This window comes from Halichoerus grypus, chromosome 15, assembly GCF_964656455.1.
Source record: "Halichoerus grypus chromosome 15, mHalGry1.hap1.1, whole genome shotgun sequence".
NCBI lineage: Eukaryota > Metazoa > Chordata > Mammalia > Carnivora > Phocidae > Halichoerus > Halichoerus grypus.
In genome coordinates, this window is record NC_135726.1 from 18236299 (window position 1) to 18259713 (window position 23415).

At 39.9% G+C, this 23415-nt stretch overlaps 1 protein-coding gene across 1 annotated transcript in view; it reads right to left on the reverse strand.

The window, feature by feature from the left end:
* Positions 1-334: 334 nt before the first annotated feature.
* Positions 335-23415, reverse strand: part of LRRC36 (leucine rich repeat containing 36) — a 43841-nt gene continuing 20760 nt past the window's right edge. The window contains exons 6-14 of the mRNA XM_036115057.2: positions 16455-16582; positions 14604-14649; positions 10850-11290; positions 9755-10044; positions 7535-7700; positions 6458-6603; positions 5536-5659; positions 2469-2583; positions 335-672 (exon numbers count right to left, since the gene is read on the reverse strand). Of these exons, the coding sequence (XP_035970950.2) occupies positions 447-672; positions 2469-2583; positions 5536-5659; positions 6458-6603; positions 7535-7700; positions 9755-10044; positions 10850-11290; positions 14604-14649; positions 16455-16582 (1682 nt within the window). The 3' untranslated portion in view covers positions 335-446. The remainder of the gene's footprint in view (positions 673-2468; positions 2584-5535; positions 5660-6457; positions 6604-7534; positions 7701-9754; positions 10045-10849; positions 11291-14603; positions 14650-16454; positions 16583-23415) is intronic.

Below are 23415 nucleotides of genomic sequence, written 5' to 3' on the forward strand. Positions count from 1 at the left end.
AAACCAGACAGTGTCACCTTTTCACTATGGGGAGGAAACTCAAAACATGCTTGATGAACCAATCAATACAGAGTCTCTGAAATTTGTTCTAACATAAAACACACCTGGTCATTGATGTTCTTTTTTAACCTTCTACTTTTAACCTTCTACTACATAGTTTCAAGTGACACTCAGAAAAATATCTGATTTTTTTTCCTTTTCAACATTTTCAGCCAAATGTTTCTATGTGACATGATGCCTAGGATTAAGTGCCAACTATTTCTACGGGCAGGGAGAAAGAATGACTCGATGGGAGGAGATAAAAAAAGAAATAAAAAGGACCAATACAATGTAATCAGAATAAGATTTTTTCTTAATCTTGTGAGTAAATACCACCATACTAGTGGCAATGACACCGAGAGCCCCCCCGAGGCTGAGAGGGGAAGCTGCAGAGAAGGTGCTCAGTGCTAGCTCCATAAACTAGGCTCTGGAACAGAGTCTGAGACACTCTGTATTAGATACTGACCCGTGTCATGTGCCACTGGTGAGGAGGAAGACAGCGTGCTTTTCCCAAAGGGTGACGATCTCCCCAAATGATGACTCTTCTCAGGAGGCAGGAGTGCTTTCCCAGAATAACCTTTTTGCTCTTTATTCAGCTGCTGCAGCAGATACTCATTAGTTACCACCAGGGATCTGAGGCATGGGCGAAAAAGACAGTCATGAAATCATAAAAGCAAAGTAGATGCTATTCAGACCTGAAATGTTTACTAAAGACAAATGTAAAATGAAGTAACATCTTTAAATAGAAAGAACTGACCGATTTATGAGTGGGTTATTTTAAAAGCAGGCTGACAGTTTCTTTCTTCATCACAGTTGTTTATGTTCCAGACTGACTGTAGCAAATAACATAGTCCATGTTTTTTATAGTGATTGTTCTATTCTTTCCAAAGCACTTTCATGATGAGGTAAGTAGAAGTAAGTACTGGAAGACTGGCTCCTGACCAGGCCTCCAATTTCTATCCCCAAATCTTAACTTCTACTTCATCTAATTTATCCTAATTAACTAATTGGTGCTAGTCATGACTGCATTCTTGGACTCTGTATTACCATGTAATATTAAAAGCTATCAGAGACTAACCAAAAAAAAAAAAATGCATGCACAATTCTGTTCATTGCAACACTATTTATAACAGCAAAACACTGTCCACCTAAATGTCCACCAATAGAAGACAAACAAACACAGTTGCAGTCCTATGCAGTTATAAGAAGGAAGGAGAACTAACTCTATATACTACTGTAAACTGATTTCTAAGATAAAATGTTAAAACAACATTATGTTTTTTATATTTGTCTGAATAAGATAACATCTTGTAGATTTGACTTTGGGGCCATTTAAATGTTTTACATAATTATAAAACAAGATTAAATAAGAACAATTAAATTCCTTATGAATCAAAAGCAAAATGAAACAAATTGAGGCTGTATATTGAATTGATGGTTTAACAACACACAGAAGAATTATTTCAAGTTACTTTAAAATATAGCAATTTGACTGTACATCACCTAAAGAGATATACCCTAATGTTCTCAAAATGTGGTCCCCAAATCAGCAACAACAGCATCACCTGGAAACTTATTGGAAATGCAAATTCTCTGTCCTCATCAGACCTCCTGAGTCAGAAACTCTGGCCCAGCAATCTGCATTTCAGTAAGTTTTTCAGGTGATTCCGATACCCCAGTTTGAGAAGGATGACTTTATGCTACTTCCTCTACTTTTGTGTTTGAAATAATTATAATGAAAAGTTTTTTTAAAAAAAGCCATCTAGAATGGGTCTGGGTCTAATTCTCTGAGCATGAAGCTATCCTAATTCACTAGATATTCATGAAGTAAAGTTTGGGGATGAAGGTTTGGGGATGGGGTTCTTATATTTAAACTTCATTCAAATTCACAGTGAAGGTGTTTTGCAAATCAAAATGTCAAGAGCTTCTGTAAATGTACCACTAGTCTTGAGGCTTCTTCTGATTTGTCTAGCTGGCATCCTGAGGGTGCCGTTCTTTGAAGAGGCTGATGCTGTTGAGCTCCTCTGAAGAGAACAAATACATGGGACTTTCCGTCACTCTCCCTAAGTGCTTGATGTCTCTTCTGAGATCATTAGGAGGCAGGCATTTTCCAGAAGAGCCAGACAGCTGATTTTAGGGGCACGTAGTGACCAAGAAAAGCTAGCTGACTCAAACAAGGGTCCTGTTGGATCTAGTGAGAAACTACTTATTATTGAGGTGCTGTAACCCACCAATGCCAGCAAAGACATTTAGTCCCTCATGTGTCCTGGAATACAGAAGGTTTACACACAGATACACCTAGATACATGAGGTTTACACACAGAATGGAGTTAATTTGAAAAGAATATAGATATTATCAAATAAGACAAAGCTGATAAAGGAAAGTAAATATCTGCTTCCAGAAGCCAGCTAGATAGGCCCTCTCTTACCTCTGACTTTCATGGAGAAGGGCCACTGTCTCCTCCAGCTTTTTCAGCTGGGCAAGCTCCTGGTTCAGGCAAGCCACCTGCATGTTCAGCTGTTGGTTTTTGCGCAGAAGACCATCTACAAAGGGTACAGTAGCCAGGTGTGAACAGGATTCCAAGCCACTATCTTTGAGCAGAGCTTAAGTAGTCAGGTGGCCATCTTAAAGAACTGGGGGCCCCACTGCCTCCATCTCCGCACTCCATTTACCATTCCCTCCCTTAGAGACAGCAGATATGGGGCTTAGGAACAGAGAGATCCGAATTAAAATTCAACCATTTAATATTGTGCATTAGTTTATTTTTTCTGAGTTTCACTAGGGCTAATAACCCTGCCCCACCACGGTTGTGAGGATTCAATCATCATTTAGCATAGTCAACACATATTAGGTTCTCTATATTCTCCATTTTAGTTTGTGAATGTAGATACTTCACTCCTTATAGAATCTGTGAAAACATCTGGAACTGTGTCAGGCACATAGTAATAACTCAATGAGTGCTTGCAGAAACTGAATTTGTAGTCAAGACACTCATACCTAGCTCCCCAAATATGTTACCGATGCTTGCAATAATGAAGTAGGTAAAAGCACAGGAACTCCGGTCCTAAGGAAGTCGGTCTTCTAGAACAGTACTTCTTAAACTTTAATATGCTTACAAATCACCTGGGGATTTTGTTAAAAACAGATTGATTCAATAGGTCTGAGGTGAGGCCCAATATTCTACATGTCTAACAAGCTCCCAGGTGATGCTAATGTTTCTGATCTATGGATCACCCTTTGAGTAGCAAGGTTCTAGGAGGAAAAGAGAGCTGCAACAGCTCTATTTATCACCAGTAAGCCAAAATACAGTACTGGGCCTCGTGGCTGATTCAAAGTAGGTATCTAGTGAACAAACATCTATTTTCAGAGTAGCTTAGGGGAGATGCCTTGATTATTCAGGATTGTGAGAATCAGATAGTGATGAGTTTCTTCTGGAAATTCAGTGCTGACTTCCAAATCAACTTTCTCATATAAATCCAAGTGCCCATGATGTTTGCTTAGGGGTGCTGAGCTAGGTGTTTAAAGCCAAGGGTAGACTTTATCTAAAATACTGGCCTAAACTATGCTAATAATAAAGTAGTACAAATCGAGATGTCAATGGTATGCTATTTTTCACTTATCACAATGGGAAAAAAGTAAAAAAAACAAAAACAAAAACACAAAAAACCAGAGTGTGGGCAAGGATGGAGTGAAAAGGGCATTCAAATACATGCACTGCTGATGTGAATGTAAATTGAAATAACCTTGCTTGGGAGTGATTTGACAATATGCAACAAAAACCTCAAAAATGTCCACATCTTTTGAGCTACTAATTCTACTTCTAGGAATGTCTTCTAGGAAAATAGTCTGAAATTTATGTACATAAAGAGCTGCATTATTTATCATAATGAACATTAAGACTCTCAGCTCCAACAGAAAAGAAGAAACAATTTCAGAGAAGTATTTCTACTCAGGTCTTCATTTAAGCATTTCATTTCAAGTCTACTGAATGTTTGGAAATTCTTTAGAATTATTCATGTGATATTATAGGAAATGCGTTTGCCATTAAATAAATAATATTAGTATGTAAAAATCGGATTGGTGATTGCCTAGGATAGATAGTAGGGTAAACTCACTGCACAAGGGTCTGAGGTAAAAGAAATGTTCTGTATTTTGATTGGGATGGAATTAAAAATATATATATTTGTCAAAACTCATCTAACTTAAAATGTGCATTTTGTTGTATGTTATTTATTTATAAAACATCAAGTCACAAATTTTATTTATTTTTTAAAAGTTTTTTTTTTTAAGATTTTATTTATTTATTTATTTGAGAGAGAGATTGAGAGCACGAGCAGGGAGAGAAGCAGAGGGAGAGGGACAAGCAGACTCCGCACTGAGGGCAGAGCCCAACGTGGGGCTCAATCCCACAACCCAGAGACCACGACCTGAGCTGAAATCAAGAATCAGATGCTTAACCAACTGAGCCACCCAGGCATCCCTAAAAGATTTCATTTTTAAGTAATCTCTACACCTAACATGGGGCTAGAACTCACAACACCGAGAGTTCTACAGACTGAGCCAGCTGGGTGCCCCTCACAAATTTTAAGTTAAAAATATATGTATAGGAATATGGTGAAAGAAAATATACCAAAAATAATAATGGCAGTTATTGCAGGTAATGGGGATTATACTTTCCTTATATTTTTCAAACTATCTATAAAGAACATGATCTTTTTTAAATTTTAAGTAATTTCTACATGTGGGGCGCCTGGGTGGCTCAGTCGGTTAAGCTTCTGCCTTTGGCTCAGGTCATGATCCCAGGGTCTTGGGATCAAGCCCACATCGGGTTCCCTGTTCAGTGGGGAGCCTGCTTCTCCCTCTCCTCCCCGCTTGTGCTCTCTCTCTCTTGCTATCTGTCACTCTCTCTCTTTCTCAAATAAATAAATAAAATCTTAAAAAAAAAAAAGGTAGGGCGCCTGGGTGGCTCAGTTGGTTAAGCGACTGCCTTCGGCTCAGGTCATGATCCTGGAGTCCCTGGATCGAGTCCCGCATCGGGCTCCCTGCTCAGCGGGGAGTCTGCTTCTCCCTCTGACCCTCCCCCCTCTCATGTACTCGCTCTCTCTCATTCTCTAATAAATAAATAAAATCTTTAAAAAAAAAAAAAAAAAAAAGTAATCTCTACACCCAATGTGGGGCTCAAACTTACAATCCTGAGCTCAAGAGGCACACTCTCTACCAACTGAGCCAGCCAGGTGCCCATAGAACCTGATCTTCTGCTATAATCAGAAAGTGTCAATCTCAAAAATAATGACAATAATAACATCCGTACTTGCTTTACACTGACAAAGAACTTCATATGGTAACTCAAGCCACTGGCATTACAACTCTCTGAGGCAAGATGATTGTTTCCATTTAGGAAGCCATGTGACCTCTAGATGATGAAGCTTATTAAAGGGGTCATCTATAAGCAAACAGTTGTCTTGGGACACCACATGTTGCTTTCCTGAACTCACCATAGGTGTGTGACTGGTGCCCACTCACAATCAAGGTAGCAGCACCTTCCTCCAACTGCTTGATTTTTTCTGACAAAATGAGGTTTTCTTCTAGCACTCTGACCAGTTTTTGCTTCAAACTTTCCTTTAGATGAGAAAACAAAATACAAATACATTAAGAATCTGAAATTCTGTGGAGGGCTTTTAGAAGACTGAAAGACGTTTTCCTCTGTTTAGTGATAAACTAAAAGGAGGTCAGCATCTCTCAGACTTTCTCATTAGAGTTTTAATTCATTGGTAAACATAGCTCAAGTGCAGCAAACAAACAGCACAAGGAGATGCAATCTTTCCTGTGAGTTATCCACTACTCTTGCAGGACAAGTGCTTCTTTTGACAAGTGGCCAGCAATTCTGAGTCACCTATCTAAAGTTTCTAGAAACTCAAGTTGGTGTGTGAAAATCCTCTTATGTTAAGAAAAGAAGGAAAAAGCCTAAGGATATGAGTCCCTTCTTCCTTTCCCAAAGTCAGCAGCCTGATGCTCAGGAATGGCCCCTGTTTCAGGGCTCTCTGTTCCATCAGAAGGGAGGAAAGACAATCCCAGAGATATTGGCCTTCCCTCATTGGAATTAAACCATAACCTTTGAAAATATGAACCTAAGTATTTTCATTCTAAGGTCATTCTTTTTTCTTTCTCCAAGTCTTTCTTCAGAAATTTTGGAATAGGGCTAGGATTAGGGAATCATCCCTGCAGAACCTCCAAGTTGTTTCTATGCTGGCAAGTTTTGCGTTCCTGATTTGCCTTGACTGACTTCTCTGTATTTTGGTTCCCGAACATCTAGGTTCATGGTGATGATGATCTTTATGGCACAAAGCTGTTCTAGTTTTGCTGCTCTGTCCTATTCTAGTAAAGAAAGAGTAGGAAAGGAAGATGAGAGAGGCATACCATGTCATTAGGGACCACATGCCCAGCTTCCTTCAGTTCCATCTCTCTCCTGCGGAAGGTTTTTGACATATCTTCAGGATGTGAGTGACACCACTGCTGGGAAGGAGCAGGGACTACCAAAGTCAGAAGTAAATCTCGGGCAGGACCTGCCAAAAATTCAGGTTGGGCACACGGGCCAATCTTAAAAGCTAAAGCACAGAATTCCTAGTCAATAACTACCAGCTCTGTAGGATAAATATGGTAATCTAATATTTCCTTTTTACAAGAATTTACAAAGTGTCTATAAGAGGTGTTTCATAATGGATAAGAAATTCTATCCCATGCCTTCTATGGAGAAACAACAGTAGACCTTCATGAGTAGACCCTCAATAGCCCTGTGCTATTCTCTAGTCACTGATGAGTGGCTCCTGAGGATAATTTCCTAAAAAATGAGAGCAAAGAGTCAATGTGGGAAGAAAACTATACTAAGACTTTTTCTATGTGTCCCTTTAGAAATTAAAAAAAATTGAGCCCAAACAACTTTAAAGTTTCCAGTTTTTCCTAAACGTTTACCACCACCAAGATCTCCTTGAACTCTTTTTCCATTAAACAACAAATAAACACATGGGGGCAATATCTGCAGTACGATTTTTCCTCCAAGTTCCTAAAAAAGAAGCCCTAAGAAGAGTCCAAGTCATTTATTCATTCAAGTTTTTCAAATCATAACATTTCAACAGGTATCTTAGAATTCTGATGATCAAACCCAATTTTTATTCTATTTATTATTGGCACTGTCCCAAGGATCATAAAATCCTTTCATAATCATTAACACCACCACACTCTATTTTACATATCTCATCACTCTACATTTTACCCAAAGACTACCAAAAGGTCATAAAAGGGACAAAACAATTGGTACACGAGGGAAGATTATAAGAAAAATGCAGATTTGTCAATTACTGTGCCGCTGACAAATTTTGGTGATCATGGGAACAATTTTTTCCTTGCAAGTTAAGGGGACTGAGTGGCTTTTATAGGAACACAGAGCAGAAGCAAGGTCTGAGGCCTTCTCCAGGAGCTGAGAATGCATTCACTTACCGAGAAACTTCTTGTTAAGAAGGAGAGAGCCAGAGCCATTCCAGTGCTTATCCACAAGCTCCAAAAGCTGTCTGAGGACAGTGGCCACATGGGAGGTTCTGGCAGAGATCGGGGGACTGTGGTTTCCTGGCAAACCATGCAAACTGCCCAGGTCACTAGAAAGAGGCTCAAGAAAAAAAAAAAACAAAAAAAAAAACACCAACCATTTGTCATTCTTACACAATATGGGAAGTAAGAATCTGGACATTTAAAGTGTTAACATTAAAAAAAAGGGGGGGGGTTCATCTTTCAGTTTGGATTTGAATAGAATGTTATTTATGTCCAAGCAAATAGTTTATTCAAGGATAATTTCAAAGATAACAGTATACTCTTATAATTTTCAGTAGGAATTTTTAGAAGAAAGCATTAAATAAGTTTTGACACCTACATCTATGGCTCAATATATTAAGTTATGTAGTATAAAAAGATTAAACTTGCAGAACATTGTAAAAACATATTAGACATCATAAAATGGGGAGTATTTTTTTTTTTAATTTTTAGTTTAAGTAATCTCTATACCCAACATGATGCTCAAACTCATGACCCTGAGATCAATAGTCGCATGCTCTACTGACTGAGCCAGCCAGACCTCCCCAAAATGGGGAGTATTTTATTGTATTGTATTTTAAAAGATTTATTTTAGAGAGAGAGCACGAGGGGAGGGGCAGAGGGAGAGATAATCTCAAGCACACTCCAGGCTCAGCGTGGAGCCTGATGTGGGGCTTGATCCCATGACCCCAAGATCATGACCTGAGATGAAATCAAGAGTCAGATGCTTAACCGACTTTGCCACCCAGGCACCCTTGGGAGTATTTAAAAAACTTTTACTCATAAGCTTATATTTAGCGTGTTAATATAGAATAAACATAAATGTTCTATAACATTTTATTTTTTTTAAAAAAATTTTTTTTTTTTTTTTAAGATTTTATTTATTTGTGAGAGAGACAATGAGAGACAGAGAGCATGAGAGGGAGGAGGGTCAGAGGGAGAAGCAGACTCCCTGTTGAGCAGGGAGCCTGATGTGGGACTCGATCCCGAGACTCCAGGATCATGACCTGAGCCGAAGGCAGTCGCTTAACCAACTGAGCCACCCAGGCGCCCTGTTCTATAACATTTTAAAGATTTTATTTATTTATTTGAGAGAGAGAGAACATGGGCAGAGGGGAGGGGAAGAGGGAGAGGGAGAAGCAGACTCCCCACTGAGCAAGGAGCTAGACACAGGGATCCCAGGACCCTGGGATCACAACCTGAGCTGAAGGCAGATGCTTAACCGACTGAGCCACCCAGGCGCCCCTATAACATTTTAAATGTTATATATATATATATATATAAATGTTATATATATATATATATATAAATGTTATATATATATATATATATATATATATACACACACACACACACACACACATAAGATATGTAAACGTATAATTTTTTTTTTTTTACATTTGACAGAGACACAGCGAGAGAGGGAACACAAACTGGGGGAGTGGGAGAGGGAGAAGCAGGCTTCCCGGCGAGCAGGGAGCCCAATACGGGGCTCGATCCCAGGACCCTGGGATCATGACCTGAGCCAAAGGCAGACGCTTAACGACTGAGCCACCCAGGCGTCCCTAAATGTTATGTTAAATGTTATTGTTGGACCCACTACTAAAGATACTTTTTATTTAGTAAGAATCTTATATAGAAAAATGTATAGGTACATCTGTCCAGTAAAACTCAAAATTATTTTGTATTCATTTAGATATGAGAAATATGTTTATATGTTTATAAAACGCAACTGTGAATAATTTTAAGATTTAAGATTTTAAGATTAAAAACATCAGTGCTACGGAGTTCACTCTTCAGCCAACCCAGAGCCCCTGGCAACTTCTGCATTCCCTGCTGTGGTAAACTCTGTCACTTCTTATTATCAGAGTCCCCACAAAATTTATGCTCTGGAAGTAGATTAGGGAATGTTCTCACTGTGACAGAAATGAGAAAATGCAGCAGAAAGGGAATGCCTTTCCTAAGGGCAGAAGACTCACAGGCTTTGGCCTGGCAGTATTAACCACTGGCCTCTAAAAATCCCTTTGAATTTGTAGTACCCTTGGTCAGAATCATTGCCACCCTCAACAGAATGCCATTGTGGTCTTGGATCTGATGTGTTTGTCGCACAAGCACAAACAAACCAATACTTGCCTCGCTTCCCGTAGCATCTCTGAAACCAATCTTTGGATTCAGGGTGGCAGGGATATTGTCCTTCCGTTTGAATCCTCTCCTCGATGGGCTTAATGACCTCTTGGTCAGATTCTCTCTGTGTTCTGAGGTCCCAGTAGGCAACAGCCGTGTCCGTAGAGAGTCTCCCAGGGCAGAGTTGTTTGGCAAAGAACCAGGTGCTGGGGTTAAGTCACTGAGACTAGTAGATAATTGTTGCTCTACATTTACCAGCAGAGCAGGGTCACTGTTGAAATGGGTTGTGGCATACAGATCTGTGAAGGAAACAGGCTGGGAGATGACCCTGCCTTTCAACTCTCTCCTGTCTCACTTCAACCTTACCCCACCTGGAGTCCAATGGTCATCATAACCTCTCCCCACTATACACCCTCAATTCTATGGATCCTTTCCCTTCCCCCTCTCCACCTGACAAAATCCCAACTCTGGTTAAATCCAACTGTCCACATACTCCAATCCTACATGAGAGCAGTAAGCAGGGGCTGGAGAATAACATGCATCTCTTCTGGGGCACCTGGGTGGCTCAGTCTTTAAGCGTTTGCCTTTGGCTCAGGTCACGATTCCAGGGTCCTGGGATCGAGCCCCACATCAGGCTCCCTGCTCCACGGGAAGCCTGCTTCTCCCTCTCCCACTCCCCCTGCTTGTGTTCCTGCTCTCGCTGTCTCTCACTCTGTCAAATAAATAAATAAAATCTTAAAAAACAAAACAAAACAAACAAGCATACATCTCTTCTGTCTTCACTGTTAAGTAGTAGGTGAAGTATATTGCTCTGACTGCGGCCAGAGAAGACTAGACACAACTAGAAATATGTCCTGGTATTCTATTTAGCTATAATAATACATAGTTATGAAGCTCACATGTCTACAAGTTTTCTTTAATAATGTATCTATCATGTTAAACTCATATCCTGCAGATTTCTGGAGGTTTCACTGGCTACTGATACCCCAAAATCAAATTTAAGAAATGCTAATACAATTTAAGAAATGTTAACTCCAAAGTTTCCAGTTATACCTCTATCTCATGACTAGGAAAAAGGCCTATAAACTGACAGGAAGCTATTACCTGAACTAAGCGTCAAAAGCCTTCCGGTGCCAGAGTCAGGGTTTGACAGAGAAGTCAGTAAGTCTCCACAGGAATGAGATGTGGTAGCCTTCATGTCATTTGAAGGCTTTATGCCATATTCTCGGTAGTTCTTGCTTCTCTGAGGCCTTTTTCCAAGACTTCCGTGCAGGGATAGATTGTGAGAATAATGACTATCATAATTTTCTAGACCAACATCTGAAGGTAACTGAAAGGGATGGATCTGGCTAGAATCACCCACATCCAGACGTTTACCCAATGAGACATCATGGGTAAGCTGGTAAGTATCAGGTTTTAGTATCAAATCCTTTTCTGGAGTAGAACCTGAAGACTTATTGTCCAAAAAAGATAGTCGGTAGCCTTCTCGAGACATCTTCTCTGGGGATCGGACCGTGGACTGACGAGGAGAGTAGTGTCTAAATTCTAACCACCACCAAGGGGAAAAGAAAACACAAAATACAATGAGAATTCTTCTTGGCTCAGTTAGGGTACCTCTGTTCACTAGACGTACCTCTGCCTACCAGAAAAAGTTCTCAGGAAGAGATGGTTTATAATTTTGATAAATAGTAGCATAAAATGATAAAAGGACTTTTACATGGAAGAACAACAAAATATGTTGGACACTGTGTAAACAGTAAAGACTCTTTAACATTCTGGAGATAAATTTCATGTCAACCTAATCCCCTAGGCATTTCCTCCTAAAACTATAGTATCAGAGTTTTTCTAGATTCTGTTTTCATATAAAAATTTTGGTGTACCCCATATGACAAGAGTTGTGATCTTATGTCTTCAGTCTACAGACAATAGTTGGTAGGTTTATGATTTCATAGACTCCTCACAATAATGCTAAGCCCACCCCCACCCCCAAACTCCACTCAGAGGTTCTAGGTTCATACACTGGGAACCAGTATCCTAAGCCAATTAAATGGCAGGGAATCCAAAACTATGAAAATCCCTAACCAGCTATAAAGCATTTCTTTCAGACAGCTGTATGTTGTCTCTAAAGAGTGTTAGAGTGGGGCAAGTAGAAGAATTCTTTGTGCTCTTTGGAGTTTTCAGAGTTTCATATGCTTAAAGGTCTTCCTTAGGAAGCATACCTGAGTTAGTCACATTAACTTAAAAAAAGCAGAATCAAGCCCTTTTTATCTCTACAGGACCTACAGAATATCAACGTTTTACCCAGGGCCAGCCTACACAGTGAGGGAAAGGTTGTAGAACAAGATTTTTATGTAACAAAAAGATTCTAACAACAAGTGATGAGGTTAGATAATTCAGACTGTGCCTCTTATTGAAGACATTAAGAAAGTGGGATGATACATGTTCTTAAAGAATCAAAGAGCTTGTTAGCTGGTGAGGATTTTCTAGGCCAAAATCTAGGAAATAGCAAGGACACACATAGGTAAGACTAGCACTGAAAGTCACATTTACCCTCAGAAGTTTTAGGATAACAGGGACAGAAGTTCAACATCCATCCAAAGTGAGGAGTTATGACAAACCATCCCTACCCCCACCCCCATTCTCCCCACATACACATTAAGATGGAACCCCAAGCAGAATGCAACCTTCAGACTAAAAGTAAACTGGAAGTAAGCCAGCCCTTGTACTGACTGGTAATCCAGGTTTGTATCATCTGGATTAATGGGGAACCTTAAGCTTTGAGCTTGGATTTAAGTGATCCCAGAATGATAGTGTCCCAGGTACTTGGTAGAAGCAAATGAAAATCTGATCTGGAAAAGATACCTTTATGTAAGGCTTTAAATAATTCCTATAAATAGTTTTTCAAATATGTAGCAAATAGCCAAAGCAAAGGTAGCCAAAGCAAAGGAACAAAAAAGGAAACAAGACAACATAAGTATGAGTAGAAAAAAAGACAATAAACTTCAGATACTGGAATTAACAGATATAGCCTATGCAACAGCTATGTTTACTATGTATAAAGAAATATAAAACAAGCTGGAAATTTTCTGTTTATAAAAACTGACACAGCAGACTTGAAAAAGAACAAAACTTAGAGAATTGAGAAATAGAACTATTGGAATTAAGAACTCAGCAGACAAGATTACCAGCAGATTAGACACAGCTGAAGAAAATGTTAGTGAACTGAAAGATGAGTCAGAAGGAATTATCCAGAATGCAGATCAGAACCCCCCCACCCAAAAATATAAAAGAATAAGAGAAAAAGAGAAAGAGGACAAAGTAAAGATCTCTACTATATATTTTTTTAATCAAGAGTCCCAGAAGGACAGATAGAAAGACTAAGACACAAACAATATTTGAAGCTCTTTCCAGAATTAATGAGACACAATTCACAGATTCAAGTGTAATAAATACCAAACAGGATAAATAAAAAGAAATCCACATATCATACCAAAATTGAAGAAAACCAAAGACAATTGGAAAATCTTAAAAGCAGCCAGAGAAAAAAAGACAGATTATCCTTGCAGGAGTCACAGACCTCCAGCTGACTTTTCAAAAGCAAAAACAAAAGAATACAGTGGAATACCTTCAATATTCTGAAAGAAATAACTGCCAACCTAGAAATTTATACCTGGCCAAAATACTCTTTAAGAATGATGGTAGAGGGGCGCCTGGGTGGCTCAGTCGTTAAGCGTCTGCCTTCGGCTCAGGTCATGATCCCAGGGTCCTGGGATCAAGCCCCATATTGGGCTCCCTGCTCGCTGGGAAGCCTGCTTCTCCCTCTCCCACTCCCCCTGCTTGTGTTCCCTCTCTCACTGTGTCTCTATCAAATAAATGAATAAAATCTTAAAAAAAAAAAAAAAAGAATGATGGTAGAATAGAGGCATTTTCACACAAACAAAAACTGAAAGACTTCAACAGAATAAACCCACACTAAATGAAATTCTAAAAGACATACTATAAACTAGAGAAAACTGATCTCAGAAGGGAAATCTAGGATGAAAAAAGAACAAAGTGGTAAATACAAAGATAAATTTATTTTATTTATTTATTTATTTTAAAGATTTTATTTATTTATTTGACAGAGAGAGAGACAGCGAGAGAGGGAACACAAGCAGGGGGAGTGGGAGAGGGAGAAGCAGGCTTCCCGCGGAGCAGGGAGCCCGATGTGGGGCTCGATCCCAGGACCCTAGGATCATGACCTGAGCTGAAGGCAGACACTTAACGACTGAGCCACCCAGGCGTCCCTACAAAGATAAATTTAGATGAACAATGACTGTATAAGAACAATTTCATGTAGGTTTACAAATATAGAGAATTAAAATCTATAATAATAATATTTAAATCAGGAGAGACTGAAAGGAGTAAAGTACTTTAAGGTCTTTAAATTATCCAAGACAAGAGTTAAGTTATTGATTAATTTTTTAATTATATAAGTTAAGGGCACATATTGTAGTTTGGGGAATAATAATAATAAAAGTATTGAAACAGTGTATAACTTATAAATAAACCAGTAGAGAGAAAAAAATGGATGAATAAAAACATAATAAATCCAAAAGAGGGCAAGAAAGGTAAGAAAAAGAAACAAGGAAGAGCCAGCCAGTAAAAAAGTCAAGAACAAAGGAAGTCAGAATATTCACTCTTCAATCAGAAAGGCCTCACAGGTCACTAAGCATCCAGGGCAGCCCCCAACAAAAGCAGAGTTAGTTGACCCTACAGGGCCCCAGGGCTGAGACATCTCCATCTTCTCCCAAATCTCATCACTTCTAGGTTTCTCTGATTAGTGTGGAGAAAAATATTCCCTGAACAAAATATTTACCATCTTCCTGGTGATTGTTACTTGGGATCTCCCTTCTTGCCACTTCCTGAAAGGAAAAAAAGTTTGAATGTTTAGGAAAAGAGAGTTGATGGGCATCCAGATGTGACCTTACTAGACATTTCCTTTAAAACAAATACTATTTTAAAATAGTAATTGAGATAGTTTCTAAGTTACCTAAAGAGAATATCCAAAAACAAAGGAATCAACTAAATATTAATCTTTTTTTTTTTTTTTTTAAGATTTTATTTATTTGACAGAGAGAGACACAGAGAGAGAGGGAACACAAGCAGGGGGGAGAGGGAGAGGGAGAAGCAGGCTTCCCGCTGAGCAGGGAGCCCAACGCTGGGCTCAATCCCAGGACCCCGGGACCATGACCTAAGCCGAAGGCAGACGCTTAACAACTGAGCTTTCCAGGCGCCCCCTAATCTGTCTTTTTATAAGATGAAGGTATTGTAAACTCAAACTGAAAAAAAAAAATCTTACTAACTTTTTACTAGTACAGTGTTGATAATCCAAATGTGGATTAATCAGAGCCCTTCATTCTTTTTTTTTTTTTTTTAAGATTTTATTTATTTATTTGAGAGAGAGAGCCCAAGAGGGGGTAGGGTCAGAGGGAGAAGCAGACTCCCTGCTGAGCAGGGAGCCCGACGTGGGACTCGATCCCGGGACTCCGGGATCATGACCTGAGCTGAAGGCAGTCGCTTAACCAATTGAGCCACCCAGGCACCCTGATTCTTTTTTTTCTCCTTCTAGCTATTTTCAGGAATTTCATTGCTCATAATTTATCAAAAAAAAAAAAAATGCAGACAAAAGGAGAAGTTGAATATAAAGTAGTTCTGCTTCCTGCATCATACTCACTCATACAAATGAGTCTTATATAATGGTTGTATGCCCCTCCCACCAATATTTTCACTAAGAACTTATTCTTTTTTTTTTTTTAGATATTTATTTACTTATTTGTCAGAGATAGAGAGAGCACAAGCAGGGCGAGCAGCAGGCAGAGGGAGCAGCAGGCTCCCCAATGAGCAAGGAGCCTGTTGAGTGACTTAATCCCAGGACCCTGGGATCATGACATGAGCCAAAGGTAGACGCTTAACTGACTGGCCACCCAGGCGTCCCTAAAAACTCATTCTTAATTCTTGCCTCATCTTGCACAATCTCTACCTCCCCAATGCCCACAACTTCTATGCCATCTTTACCCCTTAACTTTTCTTCTTTTATGTTCCAATGAAGAGGCAGCTTTGGGAAAGCCACCCTTGAGATGTTAAGATTCAGTAATTAAAAGTCAGAGATAGCGGCGCCTGGGTGGCTCAGTAGGTTGAACCTCCGGCTCTCAGTTTCGGCTTAGATCATGATCTCAGGGTCCTGCGTGGGGCTCCAAGCTCAGCGGGGAGTCTGCTTCCTCTCTCTCTCTCCCCGCCAGGTCATGCTCTCTTTCTCTCTCAAATAAATAAATAAATCTAAAAAAAAAAAAGCCAGAGGAGAAAAATGTAAGGAGTAAGTCAACAGGAGATGGAGACATTGAGTAGAGAGGAGAAATTTTAAAACTAGCCAAACCTCTAACTGTTGTATCCCTGTTTGAGAGCCATAATACCTGGCCTAAAATGTGCTAAAAGTTGTATGTATAAATATACCACTTTCGATAATGGCCTAGTAGGGGAGAGGAAAAGGGAGATTGAAATTAATGGAGGAGGTCCTCTGCATCCTGTCTGCCCTTCTTTCCTTTTAAAGGGTCTAAAATGCCTTCATCAAACAAGTCCTCCTAGACCTTCATAAATAATTGAAAGTCAATGAATTGTTAGTATTAATCATTGACTAGTCAACAGATCAACAGGAAAGTGAATACATTACCTGTGTTCCCAGTGGGCAAGTGTCTAATTTCTGATCTGGTATACCATTGCCCTGGGTTGCAGAAGTACTCATTAGGGAATCCTTTATTTCCCGGTTGGGGAAGGGAATAAAAAGTCCTTTGTTTGAGTCTGTGTTAAAAGAAAAGGAATACAATGAAGCACTGACCAGACTTCAAAGGCAACATGTCTTATGGAAAGATACTGGAAGGGAAGTCACAAGATTGAGAGCTAGTTCTGGTGCCACCAGTTGGAAACCATGTGAACTTGGGCAAACTGCTTAACCTCTCTAATTTGCTCCATTGTAAAACAGTGATGATAAAATCTAAACTACCTATCTCTTAGGGTTGAGGTAAGGTTAAAACGAGGTAATCGGGGGTGTTTGGCTGGCTGTCAGTGGAGCATGCAACTCTTGATCTTGGATTGTGAGTTCAAGCCCCACACTGGGTATAGAGATTTAAAAATAAAATCTTAAAAACAAACAAAACTATATCCTAGTCCTGGCCACCCTAGAAACTGTTATCAAAAAGAGCCAGTTAGGATTTTTATTAGATTGGAATGCTTATAGAGAAGTTTTTGGGGGCGCCTGGGTGGCTCAGATGGTTAAGCGTCTGCCTTCCACCCAGGTCACGAGATCCCAGCATCCCGGGATAGAGCCCCACATGGGGCTCCCTGCTTGGCGGGAAGCCTGCTTCTCCCTCTCCCTCTAACATTCCCCCTGCTTGTGCTCTCTCACACTCTCTGTCAAATAAATAAATAAAATCTTTAAAAAAAAAGAGAAGTTTTTGCACATTTTTTTTTTTAGATTTATTTATTTTAGAGAGAGAGAGAGAGTGTGCACAGGTGAGGAGGGGGAGGGACAGAGTGAGAGTGAGAGAGAATCTCAGACTCCACGCTGAGCATGGAGCCCAACATGAGGCTCCATCTCGACTGAAATCATGACATGAGCCAAAACCAAGAGTCAGTCGCTCAACTGACTGAGCCACCCAGGTGCCCCTGCACATTCTTGATCAATACTTATTAATTGTACAATTTGGGGACCTTGAGTCTTCTGGGGGAACTTGGATGAAAATAAGAGTTTCTTGTTTAGGGAGGTTTGTTCCCCTAGCAGGATTATGTAAGAATTAAGATAGTTTCAAAAACTTGGGCCTTAGTCAAACAATGTGCTCTTCTGCTAGTTCTCATCTGTAGGCTCTGGGCAACAGAAAGCTGCTGTAAGCCAAGGCAACTGAGAATACACAGTGAATAAAGCCAGGTTTTTGAAAATCCAGCCCCTCAGGCCATTTGGGGCTCTAAAATGCTCCCTACTTCTGAGTTGCCTCCTGGGACTGAAATTTCCTATTACTTCAATATAAAATGCTCTTTCACCATTGTATTTGATAGAACTACTTTTAAGCTCTCAAAGTTTATGTTCTCTGGCTCCTATTGCACTAGTAACACAGAAAAAAAATAAAACAAAGTAAAGCAGAAATTACTGGTCTTAACCTGATTCTAAGTATAAAATGAAAATGGTAAGTAAGCTGTGATTTTGGGTTCAGGCCTCCTCTTAACTTCATCATGCAGAACAATACTTAACACTTCCCAGGTGTCCAAGACCCTGCTCCATCCTGGTTTTTCTTTTACTGTACTTATATTTTTTCCAGATTCACAGGTTCTTTTTCTTTCAAATTCCCCAATATCCAAGTTCTTTGCTGAGTGCTCCCATACCTTCTCTTTATCACCTAAATTTGGATGACCCAAAATCTTTTTTTCTTTAAAGATTTTATTTATTTATTTGAGAGAAAGAGACGGAGATAGCAACAGAGAGCATGAGCCAGGAGGAGAGGGAGAAGCAGGCTCCCTGCTGAACAGGGATCCCAACGTGGGGCTCGATCCCAAGACCTGAGATCATGACCTGAACCAAAGGCAGACACTTAACTGACTGAGCTACCAAGGCGCCCTGGATGACCCAAAATCTCCATCTCAATTCTGATCTCTCTTTTGATGTCCAGACCTAAGTTTTTTGAACTGCCTCCAAGGAGTGCCCCTGTCCTAGACAAAGAAAAAGTCAGTATTTTCTAAACCAACTCTTTATTTTCACTTCCAGGCCTACTGTTACCGATGCTCCCCACCCTCCACTCTAAACCACATCTCAGTACTGGCATTACTACTCAATCAATCCCTCAAGATAGAAACTAATTCTTTGCCTCTCATTCATCTCAAATTTCAATCAATTATCAAATGCTATAGAATCACTTTTTTGGGGGGGGAAGGAATCTTTAACTTTATTCGCATACCTTATAATTATCCCTTTTACAGTGTATAACTCAGTGATTTTCAGGATATTCACAAAGTTGTCAACCATCACCACGATCTGATTTCATTATCCAAAAAGAAACTCAATTAGCTGTCACTTTCAATTCTCTCTTCCCTGCCAGCACCTGGCAATCATCAATATACTTTCTCTATCTATGGACTTTCCTATTCCGGACATTTCATATAAATGGAATAACATGATATTTGGCTTTTTGTGTCTGGCTCCTATCACTAGACGTGATGTTTTCAAGATATACATTGTAGATGTATCAGTACTTCATTCTTTTTTTTATGGATATACCATATTTTGTTTATCCATTCATCAGCTGATGGACTTTTGGGCTACTATAGATACTGCTGCTTTCATTCCTGTAGAAGGTTGATTGCGATGCATCTTTCTTTGCTATTTTATTTTTTTAAAGATTTTATTTTAGGGGCGCCTGGGTGGCTCAGTTGGTTAAGCGACTGCCTTCGGCTCAGGTCATGATCTCAGGGTCCTGAGATCGAGCCCCGCATCGGGCTCCCTACTCCGCGGGAAGCCTGCTTCTCCCTCTCCCACTCCCCCTGTTTGTGTTCCCTCTCTCGCTGTCTCTCTCTCTGTCAAATAAATAAATAAAATCTTAAAAAAAAAAAAAAAAGATTTTATTTTAAGTAATCTCTATACCCAATGTGGGGCTTGAACTCACAACCCTGAGACCAAGAGTCACATGCTCTACCAACTGAGCCAGCCAGGTGCTGCCCCTCTTTGCTGTTTTAAAATAAAATACCTATTAGATCAATATATTTTAGGTGTAATTCTACTAAAAGGTAAAAGGAACTGGCTAAAAGAGTGAGCAGGACCCCTTTCAACTCACAGAATATATGCGCTATTTGCATGTAAATTATCTTTAGTAAGGCACTCATTGTTCTCCAATAATCTGACCTTCTACCCAACATAAACCTATCCAAACCACATGATCACTCAACTATGACCTGCTATACTCATTACCACTTTCACATAGCTATTCACAGCAATCCCACCAACCTCTCAGGCGATCCCAGAGTTCCACAGCCTTTAATGGCTGAGGACTTTGTTTCCACACCTGCCACAAAACCTTTTCAGGTATGCTCTTAGCACAGTCTGAGCCTCTATAGCATGTGCCCATCCACATCAGTGTTTCTCAAACTCAATATCCTCACAAACTCTGAGAATATGAATCCAGTTTGAGAAACTTCAATTTAAGAAGCTCAGTATATAAAAAGATATTTTAAAAAGCAGATTGTATTGGGTGACAGTTTGGCAGTTTCTTATAAAATTAAACACTTGGTATTTGCCCAAAGGAGTTGAAAACTTATGTCCACACAAACACTACACATGGATGTTTATAGCAGCTTTTTTCAAAATTGCCAAAACTTAGAAGCAACCAAGATGTCCTTCAGTAGGTGAATGGATAAATAAAGTGTGGTACACCCAGACAACAGAATATTATTCAGCACTAGAAAGAAAGGAGCTATCAAACCATGAAAAGACATAAAGGAACCTTAAATGGATATTACTAAGTAAAGAAGCCAATCTAAAAAGGCTACATACTTAATGATTCCAACTATATGCCATTCTGGAAAAGGCAAAACTATGGAGACAGAGGAAGATGGCAGAGTAAGCAGCCCCTGCATCTGTCCTCCACTGAGGCAACAATTACACTGGCAGAATCTGTCTGATGTAACTATTTTGGAATTCTGGAGTCTACTGAAGGCTTGCAATTTCCAGGGGAAGACCTGGAAGCTAAATGGAAGTTAACTTCAGTCAATTTTAGCTCTTGGCAGAATCAGTAACAGCTACCCATGTCCCACCCCTCATGCAAAAGAATGAAGGTACACCCTTACCTAGTCATCCCTTCCTCCCCTCTAGCCTGGCAACCACTGATCTTTTTACTGTCTCCATAGTTTTGGGGTTTTTTCCCAATTACTTTTGTTGTGGCTAAATACACGTAACACAAAATTTACCATCTTAACCATTTTTAAGTGTACAGTTCAGTGGTATTAAATGCATTCATAATGTTGTGCAACCATCACCATCATCATCTTCAGAATTCTTTTCATCTTATAAAACTGAAACTAGGGCGTCTGGGTGGCTCAGTTGGTTAAGCGACTGCCTTCGGCTCAGGTCATGATCCTGGAGTCCCTGGATCGAGTCCCGCATCGGGCTCCCTGCTCGGCAGGGAGCCTGCTTCTCCCTCTGACCCTCCCCCCTCTCATGTGCTCTCTGTCTCTCTCATTCTCTCTGTCTCAAATAAATAAATAAAATCTTTAAAAAAATAAAAATAAAAATAAAACTGAAACTATATCCATTAAATGATAACTCCCTACTTCCCCCTCCCTGTAGCCCCCGGCAACCACCATTCTATTTTCTATCTCTGTGATTTTGACTGCTTTAAGTACCTCATGTAAGTGGGATCATATAGTGCTTGTCTTTTTGTAACTGGCTAATTTTGCTTAGCATAATGTCCTTAAGGTTCGTCCATGTTGTAGCATATGTCAGAATTTCCTTCCTTTTTAAAGCTGAATAATATTCCATTGTTTGTGTATATCACATTTTGCTTATTCATTCATCTGTTGACGGACACTTGGATTGCTTCCATGTTTTAGCTGTTGTGAATAATGCTGCTATGAACATGGGTATACAAACACCTCTTCAAGATCCTGCTTTCACTTCTTTGGGAATAGGCCCTAAAGTGGAATCACTGCATCATACGGTAATTTTATTTTTAATTTTTTCAGGAACTGCCATACTGCTGTCCATGGCATCTGTACCATTTTCTATTCCCACCAAACAATTGGACCAGCAGTTCCAATTCTCCACATCCTTGCCGACATGTGTTATTTTCTGGGTTTTTGATAGTAGCCATGCTAATGGGTATCATTCTAAATGATTGGTGGAAAAGCACTATTTGGAACAACTGAGCTAGTGGGAACTGTTCTCCAGAAAGCTTTCTCCTAGCCTGTGGCACAACCATTAACATGGCATAACCACTTTAGTCATATTGGATTACCAACAGTGCTTACAGGCAACACTCCCCAGGGGTCTAGCACAAACATAATTTTCAGTAGAAAGCAAAGCTCTTTAACGTTTCAAAGTTGCAACATAAATTTTATATTAAAAAAAAAAAATCCAGGCAACAGCTGGAGCTTCCAAGAACCTTTAGAAATGGGCCCTGTGTCTGGTAAAGTAGTTTGTTCTCAGTAGAGACTATACACCTTTTTTAAAAAAAAGATTTATTTATTTGAGAGACAGAGAGTGGACAGGAGAGTGGGGGGGAGGCAGAGGGAGAGAATCTTCTAGCAGAATCCCTGCTGAGAACCGAGCCCGATGCCCCATGAGATCAGGATCTGAGCGAAAACCAAGAATCCCACACACTTAACCGACTGAACCACCCAGATGCCCTGAGACTACGCACTTTAAAACATTTTAATTTATGGGGTGAACCTTTATGTGTGCTAATGATGTAATATGACATAAATGAAGTCTAACTCAGCTCATACAAAAAGAAGCAAATTATACTTCAATGTATCTTCATCATTCTGGAAATGGATATATAAATGTTTTTACCTAGAAAAAACACAAGGCTGTATACCAAATTATTAATTGGGATTCTCTCTAGGGGACAGGCTTATGAGTGATTAAAATGCTGTTCTTCATGTTTTTTAGTATTTTCCAAAATTTTTTTTTTTTTTAAAGATTTTATTTTTATTTATTTGAGAGAGAGAATGAGAGAGAGAGAGAGCATGAGAGGGGGGAGGGTCAGAGTGAGAAGCAGACTCCCTGCTGAGCAAGGAGCCCGATGTGGGACTCAATCCTGGGACTCCAGGATCATGACCTGAGCTGAAGGCAGTCGCCCAACCAACTGAGCCACCCAGGCGCCCCAGTATTTTCCAAAATTCTTACAATAGAATTTCATCAGGGGTGCCTGGGTGGCTCAGTAGATTAAGTGCTGACTCTTGGTTTCTGCTCGGCTCATGATCTCAGGGTCGTGAGATCAAGCCCTGAGACAGGCTCCACACTCAGCAAGGAGTCTGCTTGAGATTCTCTTTCCTTCTCCGTCCCCCTCTGTCCCTCCCCTGACATGCACACTCTCTAATACATAAATAAAATCTTAAAAAAAAAAAATAGAATTTCATCAAATTTTATTTTATTTTTTAAAAGATTTATTTATTTTATTTTATTTATTTATTTTTAAAGATTTTATTTATTTATTTGACAGAGACAGAGATAGCGAGAGCAGGAACACAAGCAGCGGGAGTGGGAGAGGGAGAGCAGGCTTCCTGCCGAGGAGGGAGCCCGATGTGGGACTCGATCCCAGGACCCCGGGATCATGACCTGAGCTGAAGGCAGACGCTTAACGACTGAGCCACCCAGGCACCCTAGATTTATTTATTTTAGAGAGCACATGAGCAGGGAGGGGATGGACAGAGGGAGATTGAGAGAATCCTAAGCAGACTCCCCACTGTGTTATTTTTTAATTAATTAATTAATTAAGAGACTGCTTGATTGGGGGAGGAGCAGAGGGGGAGAGAGAATCTATTTTTTTTTTTTTTTTTTTAAAGATTTTACTTATTTATTTGAGAGAGAGAGAACATAAGCAGGGGGAGTGGCAGGCAGAGGGAGAGGGAGAAGCAGACTCCCCGCCAAGCAG